At 32.1% G+C, this 22,143-nt stretch overlaps 1 protein-coding gene across 2 annotated transcripts; it reads left to right on the top strand.

Moving 5' to 3' along the window:
- Positions 1–1,719: 1,719 nt before the first annotated feature.
- LOC100569768 (ichor) lies at positions 1,720–21,810 on the top strand. 2 transcript variants are annotated; one of them, XM_029486856.1, is made up of 4 exons: positions 1,720–2,152; positions 2,508–2,647; positions 12,988–13,250; positions 18,571–21,810. In XM_029486856.1, the coding sequence occupies exon 4, from the start codon at positions 18,669–18,671 to the stop codon at positions 20,178–20,180; it is 1,512 nt and encodes a 503-aa protein (XP_029342716.1). In that variant the 5' UTR covers positions 1,720–2,152; positions 2,508–2,647; positions 12,988–13,250; positions 18,571–18,668; the 3' UTR covers positions 20,181–21,810. The 2 variants fall into 2 exon arrangements, with proteins under 2 accessions (XP_029342716.1, XP_029342715.1); XM_029486855.1 differs by lacking the exon at positions 2,508–2,647.
- The last annotated feature ends 333 nt before the right edge of the window (positions 21,811–22,143 follow it).

Below are 22,143 nucleotides of genomic sequence, written 5' to 3'. Positions count from 1 at the left end.
AAATAATTAAAAACACGTATAAAAGAACTAATGATAAATGTTCTAATATTATGAACAATTGAAAATTAATACTTGAGCACTACCTATATTATGAATAATGTAAATTATATAATATTATACAGTGTCAAATGTAATTAATTTAGTATAAACAATAATCTGAACAATAATACAATTTAATATGCATACATACCAGATTGTATGACATATAAATTGAAAATCCCATAAAAAAATGATATATTTTAGTATAAAGTATATATTTTATAGATACAAATTATTGTAATGTAGAGATATAGCTAAAAATGTATACCTATTGCTTTATTATGTGTGTGTATTAATTTGTGAGCTATCGTATTCGTAGTATCGTTGATTATAAATATTAAATACTAATAAAAGTAATACTAAATTAATATTTGTAATCAATGGTACCTAGTATCTTCTAATACCTAATCTAATATTTTAATACATAAAAACTAAACAATTTAATTCATACTATAAAGATTTTTAAAATATTGGTTTTTATCTAAATAGGACGAATGATGGATACATTAACAAAGTAGTAATAACTTATACCTAGTATCTAAATATTATTGTTTATTTTTAATTATTAGCAAAGTAAGATGAATGTCCAACTTTTCAGACATTTTTTTCATTTTTAAATTCATTTTGCTGGTAATTAGGTTTAATTAACATGATAATCTATAATGTTCATTGAATGTAGTATAATTCGTAATTATAGATGTTATTACTTTAGTTATACATTTGAAAAACTATAAACACCAGAATTAACTAGTTTTATGCGTTCACACCTGAATTTTTTCTCCGTGTTGTTATTATAACAAAATTTCATTAAGATTTTTTTGAACAAAAGTGTGTTATGTTTTCACTAAAGACTTTCATTTTTCTCCCAGGCGCCAATTCTCACCTGGAACGTCACGGTCCGAGTTAAATTAAATTGCAATTCCGCGCGGCTTATCGGATCGAGCTGGCGAGAAATGTATCCTATTCTATTATTATAATATTAGACATTGAAAACTATAATATTTCTTTAGAATATAATATAAAATAAACGTTAAGAAAATGTTTTTTTTTTCGTTCTTTCGTGAGGTTTGTCTGATGGGCCGAATATCGTTAGTGATACGCGTGGACGGCAAAAGAAGATGAAGAAAAGTAGCAACAGCAGCAGAGCGTAAGCGCACAAGTTGAAGGACAATAATTTCGGGAGGAGAACGACCCGCGCTGCTACAATATTATAGCAGAGGTACGTGCCTACATATAAACATACACAACTACGTTATACCACCCGTCGCCACCTCGTCCGCCGCCGTCTTCGTCAGGTGTACACCAAGGACGGTGCGGTGCAGTGCGGTGGCGGTGCGGCTGCGTGGCGTCATTGCCCGCGTGTAGTATTTTTTAAACTAGGTTAGTGTAACGCCGCCGCCACCGCGTGCGCGACTCCTACCAAAAAGGGGGACCGGTTCCGCCGCGGAGCAGGTAGAACGCGTCGTACCTACATTACAATAAACGTACACATCATACCTATGTTTATAGCATAAGTGGAAGAGAGAAGGGAAAAAACGCACGCCGCCGCGTTACCTCCTTTCCGCCCCACCATGGTGGTGGCGGTGTACCCGGTCCGTCGGCGGCGGTAGTGCCCCACCCCGCGGTCTCCCCGCCAAGACCCCCCTGACAGAGGCCCCGCTTGGTTCGACCGCCGGTGCACGCGCATACGCGTCAATACACTCGGTGCGCATAGTATCTCGCGGACGCGCCGGACGTGGATTTATGCCGACGAGCGGTCGAAGACGATTACTTTTTTTCGGCAGTACCAATACTTGTACTTAGACTACCGAACGCCGTTTTTGTCAGTATTATAAGTTTTTTTAATTTTAATTTTTTTGTTTTCGGTGTGATCGCAGATGTCGTAGTTCTTTATATAATAATATATTCGCGATAATATTTTATATTTGTTTACGTTTCGTTATATTCAAGTGCGGTGGTGAAGTGCGGCATATATATACGAGTGTGTCTTAACCCAGCAGTGCGACCGTCTTCGGCAGACTTATATACTTGGCGAATATATTATATTGGCGTGTATATACCTACCGCGATTGTTTACGAAAGGCCTATGCGATTACTTTTGATTGCTGTAACAGTAAGCTCGATTATTTTAGACTTAAAACATACATACGCTGTAGTGGCATAAAATACATAGTGTTCCAAACGTCTATGTCTCTGTGAGCTTATGAAAAGCACAACTTGTATCTCCGCACTATTCCTACTCGATAATGATTTGTAATTTTCTTTGTTCGGAATTCCGGCTCCAGAAGTTTGGAACACGTTGTATGTTTATTTTTAAATAGCAAAATGTCCCTCGGGAATTATCACTTCCCCGTATGCTTTAAACTTCCTTGCGATAGTTCCCCTTTCTCATCCTTATATTATTATTATGGTCAATTCACAAGTAGGTTCCACGAAAAATCCGAGGCCGACTTTTTCTGTCTTTACAGGTGAACAAATTCGAACATTTTTTTTTTAAAAATTATAATCGGTAAACAAACATGACCTTGTGAAAAATAGCTATTGTTTTTTATAATTTTTCTCGGGGTGAATGACCGTCGACGAGGACTCGCCCTTTAATGATCAACAGGTAAATTCATCAACAAACTTTGGATTACAATTTTTTTCCGTCGGTGATTTAAAACATATTCTTCCGGATCTTTACTTGTGACCTTACAAACCAAATGTTGAGCTTATACTCAAAAAAACAAACTCTTTCGTCCAATTGAATTCCATATATTAGTGTCGAACATCCTAGTTGCATGAGTATAACTATTTTTTTACACGATGGTTGAATTGGCTGCTAGTTAACATTAATATAAACATGTTTAGCCCGAATGTACATATATAATGTTATATATATATATATACATAAAAAAGCTTCCATTTGTATAATAACTACCTATATAATTTTTTTTTCAACAAGTAAAACCTCAATATATCTAGGTACTTTATTTTGAAACATGATAATAACAACATTAGTCAGTAATATTATGCGATTACTAATATATTGCTTTTGACCGGAGACTTTAACGACTGAATTCGTTCAATTCTAAAGTGTTATAAAATAATATATGTAACTTATACATAAACGCCTCAAATTGTTCACATGCTGTTCCAACTGTTTACCATGTCCATAAATGTTGGCAAAACAAAAGATGCAAATTTCATCTGTCAATTATTCATGTGTCCCGTAGTGTTGCGTAGTTTTTCCGTTTAGTATTTATTATATCATTTTATGTATAATATATCCGTGAGCGTACAGTCTGTTCTTTGACAAAAATATAATACGGCCCTAGGGATATGTAACATGAATTATGTGCTCAAATAACCAACATATTTGACTTCGGGGACATTTCGTCAACAAAATGCATATTATATTATAATAGTCTACTAATTAACGCGTTTTTGGTCGTGTTTGTATAATACAGTTGTTGTGTTCGGCTTCCCGGACCTAGGCTCCCGCATCAGCAGGTGACATTAATATAATTATCAGCGCTCATATAAGGTGATGTAGATAAAAATCTCCACGAAGACTCTTTCATCCGGTTTAGATTTTGGTTCCGGGAAAAATCGTTTATCTTCATATCAAATTTGTTCTAATTGTCCACAGTACGAATATGTTCGTCAATTTTTAATTTCAAACTTTGCTATACATGAATTTAAAAAATCAATATAGGCATGTAAATGTATAATATAATATACCTGTGCGTTTTAGTTTAAAAAACATTTTTATTTGAACATAGCATTGTTGAATAATGTTACACTATAAACATTTAAAGCAGAATATTTTAATTATTATTATATTGTTAATATATTGTTGTGTATTAATTGATTTAATATTTAGACAATTATATTAAATGTACAAACAATTAAAACTACATTAGCTTTGTATTGTTACTAATGCAATTTTTTCGAACGGTCGCGTTCTAGAATTATAAGGAGAATAAAAATCATAGGTAGGTAGGTAATATTCGTATACTCATGCGTCTTGAAGTTATGGGCCAGTGGGTCGAACTGCTGACCACCGTCGACCAGTGGTTTCTATTATGCGCGCTCTGGCCAATTACAATTTGTATTTTAAATTCATAATATGTCTCCAAACAATGTTTAATGTTATCGATATATTCAGTAGGTATATAGTAATATTATACATTTATACTGCTTAAAATCAGTTTTTTTTTCGTAAACACAATGTTGTGCTTGTGGTGGATTATAGGAATCACACAAATTAATCATTAAAATTAATTACATAAGTATATTTAACATTGTTATGAATAGTATTACCCACGAATGTTATCATTATTACATCAATCATTGAACCATTTAAAAAAATCCATTTTATTTTAATTAGTTTGAGAACCAATTGAAGAGTAGGTGTGTATACCGTTATGTTTGTTGAGAATGTGGCACGTTATATTCTGTATATGTGTATGCCGCGTTGAAGTATTCACCTCACGCACACATACACACACACACCATAGTCGTAAACCAAGTGTTATCAATTTATATAATACTTCATTCATCAACGCTACACCGAAAAAGTGAAGTATTACTGTGATAATTATCAAAATTAAATTTGTTGATAATTTTTCTACAATTTCATTCGAACAAACCAAAAATATTTTTGAGTTTGAATTTTGAGCAGCGTTCGTGATTCGTGAAACTCATTAAAAACATATTTGTTTCAATTTGGTTAAGTTATGAATATTGAAGGACAATTTTATAAAATGTGTTATAATGTATTGTCCATAATATTATAGTTAAGTATTATGCTTATTGCTTATTAAAATTAAATATTATTCAACATTCCTACTATATTATACCTTAATATGTTTTCACGATTATTTGCTAAAGTACGTTTTAAACGGCTCATGGGTTTTCATACAGTAGAGGATTTAATTATTTTTTAATTAATGAAAAAAATTACCAATTATAACGGAAAAATTTTCTTTAACGAGATCTAAAATGAATTTAATTAAATCATAAGTTACCGTAGTTTTATATCCTATTTCTAAACTCATATACAATCATATTAAAACAGCTACCTATTGAGCTTAATAATATGGTCTGTTTAAGAATATTGTAATTTTATTACAAAAATTAACGAATTATAATTGAATTAGATGAATTGCGGTTCCTAATGATATAAAATAATTATTCGAAAACTATATACGGTATGTTCTAAAAGTACCGTACGCTCGACAGGAGGTCACTCGGAGTGGTAAAACTTCTATAAAATACGTTGTTCAACAAAAATCGGGTTTTTGTGTAGGTACCCATAGAAAAACGTAAAATTATATTGGTCATTTTGGAATTGTATGCACATGTATGTATGTATGTATGTATGTATGTATATATGTATGTATGTATATATGTATGTTTATATGTATGTATGTATGTATGTATGTATGTATGTATGTATGTATGTATGTGTGTATGTATGTATGTATGTATGTATATGTGTATGTAAGTATGTATGTATAATAGTTCTATACAAGCAAAACTTCTTAATTACAAATCTTAAACACCACAATAACTGTTACTTTACAATTAGTTAAGTATTTTTCAAATCATTAAGAATATAATATAGGTACATACATAGCATTATAAACTTATAACATCTTGTTATTGCGCTGACATGTTTACAGACCAATTGATTATATACTATATTAAATACATTGTACTTATATACTACTATTTATGAGTAGTTTATAGTACCTGTGTCATTTTCCTTCATTTTCTGTTTTTAATTTTTATCTTTCATATATCCAAAGAAAATAATTAAATCCGTGCTTTTTGAAGATATTTGCTGTTTAAAATAAATGTATTTATATTACTTAAAGACATGGTATATTGCATGTTATGTTAATAACTTAAAAATACTTATAGTAAAGAAAACATTGCGTATTATTTAAACTGAAATAATCTAGTTATGTTTTTAAAACTTATGGGCAATTATATATAATCTTCTCCATTAGGCATTAAGTGGTATGTTACAATATTTTAGTATATTAATCGAAACGACTGTCAAATTATTTTATTGTTGTGCGTGTACCTACGCTACACTATAATATAATATACGATACGATACACTATATACGATCTACGACACGTATACGAGAATTATAGGTACCTGTAATATATAATGTACTAGTATAATATAGTTATTGTGTTCAATAAATTATACCCTCGTGGTTTTTAATGAATATACAATTCTAAAAACTCATAATTCATAATGTATTTTCGATTATAATAGCAAAGTAAATTAATTGTTTGCGATTATTATAGGACTATGCTATTATATAGCGTTTATCGCAACCGTCCATACAATATTATACAAAATGGATCGCAGACGGATACCTAATATTATAATAATAAATATAATAGATATTAGATACCTACGTGCGGTACATTTGTGACGAAAAAATTGTCTTTCTATTATGCGTCAAAAAAACGCGTATGTGTCTAGAACGAATCGTAAGTGATTATAGTGTTTTGTTTTAGAACGCAGTACGTGCGGAGAGGAAGTCGGTGGGAAAGCCTCAGCGAGTAAGTCGGGAGAAATGTATAAGTGTGTCTGTGTGTGGTGTGTGTCTGTGTGTCTGTGTGTCGTGAGTGAGCGAACGTTAGGAATGAGGAGAGGAGGAAGTACATGCGGACGATAAAAAGTGACAGTCCGGATCGTCGGCCAAGCCGCTCGCGAACCGGGTTACCGTGTCATAAGTCTAGCCGGATGTTGTGCGCGTGCAGTATACACGTTTACACGCATATATATGCTGTACAGTGTATTCACTATACATACTTCATCCTGACCGTATGTCGCGTATAAGTACATATATAATGAACGGATTCAGTAAAAGTCTTCCTCCTCCTCCTCCTCCTCCTCTCCCCTTATTAACTCCCTACTACTTCCCATACGTCCACCTATATATAGGTATACTATATGTGGTCATGTAGGTATACAAAAGGTAGTTATCTGTATTCCGTATATAATATAGGTATTATACGCGCTGTATAGTCAATTCTGTATGTTATTCGCTCGACTATACCGCGATGTTGAACGCCTGGCACCGCAAGCGACGGTCGCAAATGGCTCATCCGGACTGGTCGCAATTTAATATATTGTCTCATGTATACATTGTTATTTTTTCTCTCTTCTTCTCAATGACGTCATTACGCGCGTATGTGTGTTGCGACTGTACCTTTATGCGGCCGCAGTTGTCATATATTAGTATATCCGCACGTGGGGGCCATCGACCGATATTGTATATACATTTATTTGCGGGGATTATAATTTTTTTTGCGATTTCTTTTCGAATATTTTCAACAATTTCGATATACGCCCGCTCGACACTATAAACCTATTATTCAAATAGATGTACCGATTTCGCCGAAACGCGTATAATAATTGGGCGTATTACTTTTTGTCTACAACGCACCACGCATCACCCTCGATCCGAAGTCATCACTGGTTGCCCAGTCATCACGAATATTTTGAGCACAAATTATACGCATCGCGTAACACAGAGCCTATATAGTTATACGTCATCAATTAATATATTAATTTATATATTTATGTCTCACATGCAATTATACTAAATAAGTAGGTACTTATATACACTATTATAGTACTACGTATACGTATATGGAGTATACCTACTTATTTAGTATACCGTATACTTCAATATGGAAAATATTGATAAATACGTATGTATTGGTTCGTAATTTCACGTAAAAAAAATGTATGAGGTTATAGCTGATCATTGTGGTTATATTGATATGTATTATTGAAACAAGAAGAACAATCATTTGAACTTAAAATCTTTCAATTTATTAATAAAAAATTTAAAAATTTGAGTAAGAAACAAGTTAGAACAAGAATTAATTTTTAATCGTTATTATTAGAACACGATATAAATAAGTATAACGAGTGGATAATGGGTTCCACTGGAGTAGAAACAATATAATATCTTAAGTCTTATGAACGCAGCGGGCGTTGAAGTCTTTAAAATAATAATTATACTATTCTGAATAGTATACCTATTATAGGTGTAATGTATTGTCGACTTCTAATTACAAAAAAATATTATCATTCATAACTATGTATTGGTTTTATATTGTGATTGTGCTGCAGTTACTATAAGTGCATACAAATATTGGCACGAAATTGTTTAAGTTAGGTACTTATATATTTTTAACAATTAATAAAACAATTATTATTAAATTGTGAATTTATTCTTTGTATTATATAATATTTATAGATATGTGGGAACCTGCACTTAACATTATACGTACCCATTCAAATGACTCACATTCACACTAGTTTTATCATAAAATTAAAAACAAGCCGTGTCCGCGTGTTTTATTATTTTCCACATAAAAATTATACTATATTATACCCACTATCTTGTCTATGGTTGTATTATTATTATTACCTTTGTGGCAATTCATATCTGGGCTGTTTCACGGTTGAACTGTATCCAACGGGCCCGCAAGTGGGTCAATGCTTTTTTCCTTCAATTTTTTTTTTCCCACAATCGATTGTCCGGATGACTGGTGACAGCTCTGTGGCGTCGGCGTATCGTGTCATTGTCTCCGGTAGGTTTTTTTTACATTCGTTAATCATTCTATTTAGCCTATTATTTCGTATATATGCATTTGACAAACCGTTTTAGGAGTGCTGTTTTTGTTTTTTGTCATACGATGAAAATCCCGATTCGTTAGCGGAAACATCTCTGCTGCATCGTCAATAGATATATAAATATATCATTATAGTATCGATACATAATATATATATTTGACCTGTATTTATTATGGGATAATAGATAATGTGTATTTTTAATCATATATAATACGCAGAGTTAACCCTCCTGTAAAATACAAATAGATAAAATTGTTATATGACGTAGGTACCTATATATAATGTGTACAATGTACACTGTACCTACATACTACGTAACATGTATATAGTTAGTCAAGTGTATAATGTATATATGTATTATACAAGTGTCAAACACATATAATAGATAATAATGTAGTATATTGAGCTCAATGCCGAAAAATATTTTTTAAACAATAACGACGCCAAAATTATGAACACTAACGTGTAAGAATATCAAATAATTGAAAACTGAACTAGATTGATAAAAAAAAAAAAATAACACTGTCCATGAATTTATTATTCACAGTAGTAAACAATGAGAGGTATTGTGTATTATATATATATATATATATATATATATATATATATATATATAGTTTGGAATGTCCAAAGGGTTATGTAACTCGTAGCTGACTCACTGACGACGTCGTCTTATGTCGTCATATAAAAAATATTATTTTTGGGACATTTAGGTATGCACTAATTTCCTATATAACTATTATAAGTACCTACCTCAATAATATATAGTTTCAACTTTTTTTAATGAATAAAAACATAAATATCTACTTTTTAGCACGCGCACCTGCTACGACGAACTTAAAATATATTTGACATAAATAAAAGAGAAAAAAAGTTAGGAAAAACGACTTTGTGGTTTTGGGGGGGCTTTATTTACTATCAACTATTCAACAATCAAGGCAATAATAATAATAATAATCAAATAATATAACGGTGGCTGCATTTAACCTCATCAGGTTATTGTATTGTCTCAATGTCTAATTATTCAGTTACGATAGTTACAACACATGATTATTACGTGTCGGCAAATATATATAGAATATTCTATATATACCTAGTACCTGCGTAGTATACGTAGATATATAAACTATAAACCATCAAGTCAATTTTATCGTCTGATCAATTGCGCATGAAGCGTATAATATACCTAACACGCCGATATAGACCCTTCGAGCCTTGGGAGTCATTTGGTATAACGCGTCTGCACGGCCTTAGACGTTTGGCAGTATACGCATTATAGTTTCTGTAGATATATATACCTACCCGGTGAAGCTTAAGGTCTCTCTCGAGACGGCGTATACACATCGAAATTCTTCACTATTCCGCGACGAAATTTATAAATATATAAGATAATTGTCCTTTTCCCCGGCTATGCGTGAGGTGTCCTTCGAGACATGTATAGCGCGGACAAATTATCCCGTTACGGACGTACCACATACGCATGCGTGTACATTACTGCTGCACAGCTGGAGTAGCGAATCTGTTGACAAGACCTGCAGGGTGGTCGTACGTATATGTATATGGTACCTATATTATATTATTATAACATATATATATATATACAGGGGCAGATCCATATATTATTACATAGTTATACGCAATGTAACAATATTATAATCCGTACCGTTACAAATTTTCGGGTAGAAGTAACGAAACAAAAATTAGGTTGTTGTGTGTGAGGTAGGCGGGATGACGTGTGATGTCGTAAAACGGTGATATATCTCACCACCGCCTGTACAGTAAATATTATTATATATAACTACTATTCTACTACCTGATACTACCGAGAAATTTGGGTCGAATCGCCACCGTTCGCGATGGGGGACTTATCGAGCAGAGCCCGCACAACGCTGCAGAGAGAGATGCGCACCGATGAACATATATATATATATTTATATACAGTTGCGACAAAAATTTTCTTTTTTCAAACGCGTCGCACCCGAAAGAGTAATAAAAATAAATATATATATGACGTGTATGTATATATGTGTATTGGTACGCCGTACGCAGTACCGTAAAACTATTGGCTGGTGTGGTGGCAAACTGGCGGCACTTATGGTATATATATATATTATATTCTCTTCAAGGGTATACGTATTACACTCGTAAATATATACGACGTTGATAAATTGTTTTGCACCGCAATATATGTGCGACAGCAATCCGTAATGTAATAATAATAATATTGCACGTGTCCAACGAAAATCGCTTTGTCGTCCGACCGATTTATATATATATGTGTACACTTATTGTTCTGGTCCATTTGATTTTATTATTATTATTTTAACCGACTACAGGTTTTCGCCACAACCTACACACGTTTCGAGTGCATGTCCAAACCCAGTGGGCGGTTTGTGTTTTTATGTATATACAACTTATTATATTTACAATGTGTTCGCACCCGACCCGGGATCGGACCTTTTTATTGTATCATTTTTGTTGTTGATGGTCGTTGGAAACCGTTTTGTTTAGCGTGCAAAGACGTGTATTTATTATTCACCACCCTTCGGTATAATATTATATGTGAATGTGACCCAACGCCGACAACGGTTAAGTCGACTGCCCGCGAATGGTACAGGCTGCAAATTATAAAATATAAATGTCTCAGTATAGTCCCGTTTTTGTAAGACACGTAGTCGAGTTAATGCATTTTACCATTCCGGTAACCTTTATACACACAATACACCACGTTAAGTTATGGGTACACGATGTACGTACATATAAATATATAATATGTATATGGACACCAATTAGGGTTATATTCGATTGCTTAACATGTCGATTTTAGGATTGGATTTATAACATGTAAATTTCACCGATATTATAAAAAAAAACCAAATATATTATCCAATGTGGTATGAACAAATATACATACAAATATATATATATATATATATACCTACACATAATATACAATACAAAATAAATAGATAAAGTGTGAATTTATCAACTATGATCAATTATAGTATGATAAATGTTGTATTATACGCTCTAAACGCTTCATCAGAACAGAATGCATCAACCTTACAATTAATGTATTAGTATAACATTATCTTAACCTACATTATATATTAATTTAAAAATCAAACATCATGTAAGCATTAAAAATTATAGTCTATGGACACAACATTGAACACACTGTGTAATTAATGTTAGAATTAAATTGAGAAAGAAAATGTGTGTTATTATATAATCAAATTTATTTTGAACTTAAAATTGAAAAATAAAATTGGTCAAAAAATAACAGTAGTGTGCAGCATTTATTTTACTAGTCAAAATTCAGTTCAATTTACATACAAAAAGGTACAAACCCAGCTAAATAATTTATCTGAATTTTTATTGAATAATTGTAATTTACTAAAACCGTAAGGTAGGCACAGTTGATCAATATCAATTAACATTTGGCAGATAGCTCGCGAACATTTATAATAATACATCTACCTATTTAAACTATAAAAACAATATTATTTCCTTCCATTCAATAAATAACATGAAACTACCTTGTTGTATACAGATTACAGAGTGATCAATAAGCATGCCCTATTCACCTCCATTTTTAAGTTTAAAAATCAATTTATTCAAAATATAATTGTTGGAATTTTTAAATATAAATATACTTTATCTTTTTATAACAATTGTATTTATATTTATATAACGTTTTATTATAATTTTATATAGTTTTGTAACAGTCCGATGTATATCAATATTGAATATGTATACTGTGTCTTTTGGCCACACACATGGTGGGCAGTCTGCTTAATAATATTGTTATATATATTAAAAGATCTTTTCGGTGGTAAACATACAAACTTTCCTCAATGATAGTTTTGTTCTATCACTCAAAAATATAGACAGGTTGTAATAAATTACATTGCGAGAATAAATACTAACATGCATTACGGCATAGACACAGATATTTTTTCCATTTCCAAGATATGTTTTCCGGCGGAAATTTTGACCAGACATTTTGTCCACTATTCTTATACACAATATTACATATTATATTATACATTTATGTAAATTTACAACTTTACCTACTTACTTATGAGTGATAATATTAATTTGTACCTATGCGTCAAAATACTTTGGAACACTAACGCTTATTGCTTCTTTTTTATTTAATACATAATAATATTTAAGTAAACGTATTTATTGAACAATTGGTATAACATATTTGTGTTTTTTTTTGTTTTTTTTTATGTATTTGTTTTCATTCTTGCCGTCTATGTTGTTGTGGTGCACTTCAGGGTAAAAATCGAATTCCGTCACAATTTCTGTCAATCCGCAGCATCAGTGGACCAACAACATCAGCGCCAAGTACGGTGCAATATTAGAGACAACTACACATTACGTCGCCGACGACTAAAACTGCCATAGCCGATACCCAACAGTCGTGGTATTATGCGATTTTCGTACGCGTCGGTGTTTCATCGGTCGAGATGAAATCGTCCGACGACGACAAGCACTGCGTCAGTCCTCGCGAACCACAAATTCCAACTGATTCTTGGAAGTAAGTCTATATTGAGTCGACATTGATATTATGTTCGTTTACGGTCTTATAATATTATGTAAAACACACTTTAAACAAAATATACAACTTCCGCGGATATGACTAAAATTAAATATCGTTCGTAAATAAGTAATTATGGGTATACCTACCAATAATATCGTTCAAAATATAATAATAATATAATACCGTTTACATATATATTGTGATAAGTTACGCGCCTAACTGAGCCTTTATTTGGGGGAGGGCTGAATTTTTATATATTAAATTTATGTAGGTGAGTTCATTGAAGTATACACAATTAAAATCTATACCTATTAATATAGAAGGTAATGTTTGTGTTTGTGTAAGCGATCTACAGCCAAGAATGTGCACCTTGAAGCCTATTTTTTATTTGAGCATTTTAAAGAGGAATTTTTGTTAGCTCATTAAATACGAATATTTTTTGGTTTATATAGGATTTCCATTGGTTAATAATAATTGGGTAATAAAATAATTATTTTAATTGTAAATAATTTTAGACTTGTATTTTGTACTTGGTCGAAACTACCCCCAAACGACTGAGTTAAGAGTATGTGTAGTTTACATTTAACAGAGCTTACGACAGGGTAAATCCACTGGCATTATATATAGGATGCAGGATATATTATATGCAGGATCAGCTACAAACTATAGTTAATAATAAAAATTAAAAATAATTGTATACAACTTTATATAATAATTATAATATTATAAAACAAGGTTATTTGAGTTCAATATTTAAACTCTACCAGTCACAGTTAGTCATGAGCTGAATTTTTAAGTAAAAAACACATTTAATTTATATAAAAAGATTAAGGGGTGGTGATCGTCCCGTCGGCACCATCCTTCTCAAAGATCAAGATGGTCTTGCGATCCAACTGAATTTGATATGTTCTCAAAAACTAAATTAAACCAATATATGCGGTTTTAAATAACAATGATGCATATTCACCATATTCGTTCAGTGCATCTAGTTCAAATAATTATGTACAAACATCGAATAATAATTATCTCTATAGTATATTATTTAAGATTAATTAGTTATATTTTTTATGCCTGAATAAATTTAATTTTCACGGTAGACCTACTTTTTGAAGTACCTACAATAAAAATGTACAATTATTAATCTTTTACTGATACGAACCTTATAAATTCTAATTAACACTATTATCCTAAACATTAAGTTTATACAATTATAACACTGATATTATTTAGGTTAGTAGATTATTCACATTATTAAAAAGATAGATAGACCTAGAAACTGGAATGTAGATCGTAGACTATGCACAGTGTGCCTATATAATATATATTATATTATGGTGCTTATTAAAATATCTAGTAAGTACATACTATAAATAAAGTTATACTTCACTTTCAGACACAAATATAAAATAATATATAAATAAATAGTCTAAAATAATATAGGTACTATTCGATAAAAATAATAACTAATGAAATTTATGTCTAACACATTTGTATTAAAATGTTATTCAAATTATTATTTGCAAACGTAATATTGTATAATATTACAAACAAAAAATAAATTTTATTTTAGTTTATTAAAAATGATTTAACATTTAAATGTTTTTCTTTGTATTTTTGTAATATAGTTATACAAACAAAATAAAACTAATATAATTATTGTACTTATTTATTTATTATTTATTATTAATTTATGTCTCCAGTGCATAATATATAAATATTAAATAGGTAGGTAGATAGTTAATAGTTTCATATGAACACGTATTTTCATAAATAGTATCGAAAACTAATTGGAATTATAAATGTATAGGTTTAATTTAATACAAGGTTCTTCATTAGTTATTCTTTCAGAAACGTAAAAATCTTTTAGAAAATGTCAAGTTCTAATGTCTACGAAATTGAATATTTAAACGAAAAATAATTGTTTAGTTATTATGTTGCTGCAGTAATTTAAAAATATTTAAAATTTGAAAATTTTCGACATGACGTCTTTATTGTTTACTATACTCGATAGTCGATGGACTTTTTCAAATATTTAATTAATTTTAAGCTTTTCTTACCGCTCTACAGTACATTTGTATTAATTCGCACGTTAATAATAGCTTGTAACTTATATTATATGGAATTATATAACTAATACAGTTTTTTTGTTTGTAAAAACAGTTTTACTTATAGTAATATAAAATTTAAATACATAATAAAATAAGTAATTAAATTTATTAATATACTATATAGTCTGACAGAGTGACAAGTCGAATCTGCTTAAAAACGTTTTTCGTATGCAATGATTTATCATTGAATTCAAATTTAACCATACATTACAGTGGCCTAATCATTAACGAGGTACACTCGACAGGCGACACCTTCTATGCAGCAAAACAACTTCCCTGGTTTTTTATTTACAGTTTCAGTACTGAGAAATATAAACATTTAGGTAGGTAAACGGCAAACAATCTAATGCCAAATTCCCCAAACCATACATGTTATATGTATATATATATATATATATATACCTATATTATTATTATACTATAAAAAAAATGTGCCGCCAAAGGCATTGACAGCTACTATTCTACGACTCCAACTACCGACTATATATTATACTTGGTCTTAAGTCATATATACCTAAAATCATGCGGTCTTGTAACAAAAAAAAAGGTAAACATTTTTAGGTACAAATGTCTAGACTGTGTAGATGCTTCAAAAATGCATTTATTTCTGTTACAATGTTAATCTTATACTCGTGTTCGCCTTTCAATTCTGTATACGTATGTACTGTTATTATATATTTTACACATAGGGACCAGATACATGAATTCTGTGAATTTCAATTCCGGAAATTCTCGTGGATTGATGTTGAAAATCATTAATTATGTTTATTTTATAAACTTCTTGATCATTTTTCCATTGATTTTTATTTTATTTCGTTTATTTGCTGTACATCGTATCCTATATCATAACATATTATAATATTATAATATAATAAATCGTTTTTTAATTTTATTCGAATTTCAAAGAAGAAACTCAGTCTTTATCTTTCTAAAAAAATATGATAATTTGTGAGTATATTAAATTTCACTGATGCAATTATTATATACAAAATGTTAACTATTGATTTTTGAATTTGAATTTCTTAATTATAATTGTAAAATAACATTTATTAACAAATTATTAATTCTTGCAAATTACGAAAAATGTATAAAAAAGTAAAAAAAACAGAAATAAAACATATAATTAAAATCAAAAATCATTTTAGATGGTTATGCCGTAAATGTTCTTGTTTCTAATTGTTTCCATTATTATAGAAACTAACTAGATAATAATAATAAAAAAAAAAAAAAAAATATTTGAAATGTGTTGATGATGATTATTATTATATATATTTATTTCAGCATAATTTAATTATAATAAAAAAATAACAATAATAATATTGAGAGCTGGTACGTATATCAACTGAGCTAAGCTCTTATCTGGTATCCGGATTTGATAATATTTTTTCGTTCAAAATTTCAAATTTTAGAGGATTTCTTCCACTAATAACTGCAATATTGCACGTTGCAAGAGATCAGATAAAAAGATAAGCTTATTATGCTGTAAAATATTAAAACTCCTTTCTCCCTTCCAACTAAATTCTGTAAATCCTTACTATATTATACTGTAACTGCATACACATTTTTATATTTGTAGTGCACAGACTACAACAGCGAACGTGCACATTTTCTTATTCGCTCAAATACATCGAGACTTGAACGGTGTCGTCTGATTTATTTTTTAATTTTTTTGCAACAAATTTTAGTAATACGAAGTGTAAACTTTGACGTGAAGAATATATTGCTATTCACTATCGTATAATTCGTATTTCATAAATTACAATATAGTATTGTAGTTGTATAGGTATGTATTTCGCGCGCACCGATTGTTATTTTAATTTGTCACGTTTATCGAATTGTACATCTACAGACGATGTGTATGAATATGACGTATTACCACCGCTTGATCGTGTAAACCTTAAATTCGTTTCAGTGATCTATATACACTACAAAAGAAAACACGAACACAAAATTGGCAACAAATTTGTATGCTACAAACAGTTCTACTTTCTAGTAAAGTTTCAATTTTATCATCGTGCGCGGTTATTGTAAAGCAATAATAGTACTCCCTAATAGTAATAGGTAGTATATTTATTTTTATATCAAATAGCTACATTTTAATTTTTACCTGTCCTAAATCATGAAAAACGTAGAGTTAAACGAGTTAAACTTAAATGAATGTTTCTACTAAAATAATATATCAATATATTGATGTGTATACGGTACATAGACATAAACAAATGCCTATCGTACCTGTTTAATATCCGTTATAAAATATTCAATATTTTATATGTCCGTGAAATGATTTAACGAAAGAAAATGTATTCAGAGTAATCTACCTATCTAATATAAGCGGTAATTAAGACGATTAATAATAAATATTAAAATAATTTTTTCACTCAAAGAGAACAGCAAAAATTCTGTTTACGTATCTACCTTACTATTAATATTTAATATAAAATTATACAAAATCATTTAAACGTGGACAAATTTATAAAAATTTTCTAAAAACTTACAATGAATGTCATAGCGTCACAATTTTCATATGATTAATATAATAACAATACTTATTTTTATTTTACGTAACGAATAATAATAAATATTCATATAATTATACACCGATGGCTCATAATATCATTGTAATCTTTAGTATTTTATGTTTTCAATATTTTTTCAGTGAAACTACTATTTGAGTTAATTAATTATTTATCTATCAGAAATAAATATTATATTGTAAACATCATTAAATATTTTTTATAAAATATAACAACCGGTAAAAATGTACAATGGTACATACCTACTGTAATTTTCAACTATTTTATAAGTTAAATGGAAAAATCTGTTCATTTCATTTAAATTTTAAACGAACGGAACTTCTATATATATTTAATGAATACTGTACCTACTTTAATGGTATTAATGATTTACCAATTGTATAATATACAAATACTGCTACCGTTTGCTTAAAATCTGTAAAATGTTCTGTATGATATAACAATTAAATTGGTCCGATCGGAGTTATACTTTCTTTTGTATAATAAGTAATAAAAGTAATAAGCAATAGCATATGCTGTGTCTCTTATTAGTCGTATCGCTCACTATTGTACGCATTACATAGGTAGTTGTATTATATAAGTGCAATTTACAAAAAGGTTTATTGTATATTATATATATATAATATACCATAAATATACATTTTTATTTACTTATGTGGGGTGGTTTTGTTATAGGAGTGCTGGATGATAGTATCTGTCGGGGCGGCGAATCAATAGAACCACCCCAACTGGATCCCGAGTGGCTGAGGGCGGAGACCAGCGGCGACCCCGTTATGCGGCTGTCCAACGGCAGCGAAGGGGCTACCGACTCCATGGTTGAAATGTTGCAGTTCAACGAGCACTTCCTGGACGAGGACGGTACCAAATTCATGTTGAATCCCGCCGAGCTGGAAGACCTGCTGGGACGCGATCAGTACGCTGCCGACGGTTCACCGATCGCTGTGTCAGCGCAACAGCAGCAGCAGCAACAGCACCTCCACGGCGGTCACCACCACCACGGTCATCACCATCAACAACCGAACGTCGTTGATCAGCCCAACACCAAGCCAACCGCGAATTTTGCCGACCTCAAGCCGCTGATGCCGTTCCACACGATCACGGAGCGCGTGAACATCAACGGCATACCCGGCCACCACTACCAGTCGATCGCGTCTAATAATCGGGTGGCTGAGAACAACAACAACACGGCCACGGCCAACAACAACATGTACTATCAAAATGAATACCTGGTAACGTCGTCTACTAACGCGGGACTGACCAAGTTCAAGGAGGAGGACACGTTCGTGGATAATCAGTTCGACGAGTTTGAAATGCTAATGGGCAGTCCATCTTTTGGGCCAGACACGACGGTGACGGCAAGCGGCGACCACCCGGCCGTGGACGGTCCCGACGAGTGGCTAAGCGTGGGCGACGACTGGGCGTCATATGAACATCCGAACGGTTCGCCTCAAGACAACAAGGCTGGCATACTTGCGGACGTCACCATACACGACCTGGTAGCCAGTTCCCAGTTTCCGGGCATGACCAACGGAGGTGGCGGCGGGACAGGAAGTTATCACCAGCAGCCACCGTCCTCCATGCAGAAACCACTATACCAACAGCAGCAGCAGCCCCGTGAGCTGGTAACATCCAACGTGCCACCGCCCGCGCCCCGCCCAGCTGCCGCGGCGTTCATGCCACTACTCCAGAGCCGGCTGCAGAACGGACCGGCCAACAAAGCGCCGCTCCAAGACGCCGGCAGCTATCACATGGACTGCGCATCGTCACCGTCGTCGTCCACCCCGTCGTACCTGGCTCACAGCCCGACAAGTCACGTGGTCAGCACCACAGACCTGGGTGGTTACATGCCGTCCGCCGCGGCTGCTGCGGCGGCTGCAGCTGCTGCCGCTGCGGCCGCGTCCGTCCACAGTTCGCGACCGTCGCCCGAGTTCGCGCACACTACCACGCCTGGTCAAGGACCTCATATGACCACGAAAAAGTCACGGAACAGGAGTGGCAAGGCAAAGGGTAGTGGAGGCGGTGGTGGTGGAGGTGGTGGTGGCGGAGGAGTGACCGCCCGGAGCACCGTCGTCTACTGTTCGGATGGAAACGTGGCCAGGGAACGGACCGTCCACAACTGTCATATATGCAACCGTGGGTTCCTGAACAAAAGCAACATCAAGGTTCACCTGCGCACGCACACGGGCGAGAAACCGTTCCGGTGCGAGGTGTGCCAGAAGGCGTTCCGGCAGAAGGCCCATCTCATCAAGCACGCGCAGATCCACAAACGCAGTGGCCGGGACTGAGCCCGGCCGTCGTACGTCCACTAAGGCCACCCCGGGACGTTGGGCTGCAGCAGGTACCAACATTAACTATAATATGTTACGACGACGTGATTACTATAATATAAATACAATAATAATATTAATAATAATAAATTGTCCGTATCGCAATATAATTATACTTAAATGTCGCTTTCGACTTTTAACCCGTTAGTAGCCATGCGCGATCGTACCACATGATGCGTCGTGGCGTTTAATAAATGCATTTTGACCAAAGACCCTTAACTATCCGAATATTATTATTTTATTTTGGATTTATTATTATTATTATTATTATTACTTTGTTCGTGTCCGCAGCAACGTACTTACGTCCGTTGGTTTTCCGACAACAGCGTACGCGAAAATTCGTTGTATTATTGTACCTCCAAAGTCTGTATTATGAAATATTTTGTACGTGTTGGTTTGAATCTAAACGATGATGTTGTGATGGGTGAAAACCTGCTTCGATCTGTTAGTATTATTGTGTATGATGAACAACGCGGGCAACGATTTTAGTTTTTAAAAAAAGTACAAAATGTAATTTGTTCGTGAATTATTGTATATTAATTCGTCTTAATCATTATTTTTATTCATATCATCATTATTATTATTTGTATTTGATATTATTATTTTTAATTATTATTTATACGAATTATGATTATTATTACTATTTTTATTGTTGTAACTTGTAAGTAATCTGCGAGCGTGGATCGAGTTTTCGCATCATGGTCACGCGATTAATTTATATTTATTATTGTTTTGTTTGTTTGTTATTTATTCGGTGTTCTCCGGCGCTATCACTAAATACTACAATTGTTTTGGAAAAACTTTAAATTAACCTCAAACATGGTTTTTTCGTTCTTAACTAATTTTTTTTTCGTGTCGACCGCGGAGAACACCTTTATATATATATACATATATATATATATATATTATGTAATGTAATAAAGGTAATGATGTTAATTTTAGAGTAGTCTCTTATATATATATTATTCACTTGCAATTTGTTTTACGAATCACTTTACTACTTGTGCTGTTGTACATATGTAAGTTATTATATTATTATTTATCGTCGGGCGCAGTTGAAAATCGAAATTTGAGTAGTACGAAGTTGTTATGATTTCCGTGTGTATGTGTTTTGTATGTATTCCATATACGTACATATATGTGTGATATATATGTTCCGATTTTTAGACGACCCCATTTTGTTTTGTACTTATTTATTTGTATTTAATTTATTTAGTTTATTTTTGTATTCGTCAAATTTTTTGTAACACCCGTATATACCTATATGTACTTTATATAGTGTTTATAATATCTCAATAGTATTAATAATTGCTGTAATGGTTTTAAGGTTAAAATTTCATAATATGTTTATCGTTTATCTTTTTATTGTTAGACCTACCGGTATACATGATTTGTTTTTATACAATAAATAAACACTAAGGACTAATCGTCAACAGTTTCATATAATAACAAAATATTATATTTTTTAATAATTGATCATTTTTTTTGGAAAGGTGTACTAGTCTTCCGATTCTTATAGCTATGTTTGTGTGTGTTATTAAAAAATACAGAAATCCGTTGTAATATAATATATTATATATATATATATATGAAAATATCTTTTTCCTTTATTTGACAACATACGAACATGAATATGATGCAAGCGTGGTATGCAAAGCCCACTATCCACAAACGAAGATAACTATACAGATAGGTAACAAAATGTTTAATGGATTCTACCACGGTTTATAGCATATAACAGTATATTATAACACTCTCCAAAGTGTACGTACATTTGAATGATATTTTGTCAAAAATATCCGACTTATATGCAAAATATTGCAAAGTTGGTTTTTGTGACTTAAAAAAAATGTCTATTTAATTTTAAGTATTTATAAAACTACGTTTTTACGAAATAATTATGTGTACAACTTACTATTAT

The sequence above is a fragment of the Acyrthosiphon pisum genome, chromosome A1 (assembly GCF_005508785.2).
Source record: "Acyrthosiphon pisum isolate AL4f chromosome A1, pea_aphid_22Mar2018_4r6ur, whole genome shotgun sequence".
NCBI lineage: Eukaryota > Metazoa > Arthropoda > Insecta > Hemiptera > Aphididae > Acyrthosiphon > Acyrthosiphon pisum.
This window is presented reverse-complemented; position numbering and strand designations above follow the sequence as displayed.

Bases quoted from the DNA above. Each gene is read 5' to 3' on its own strand.
- LOC100569768 (XM_029486855.1), top strand. From the start codon at position 18,669: ATGCGGCTGTCCAACGGCAGCGAAGGGGCTACCGACTCCATGGTTGAA.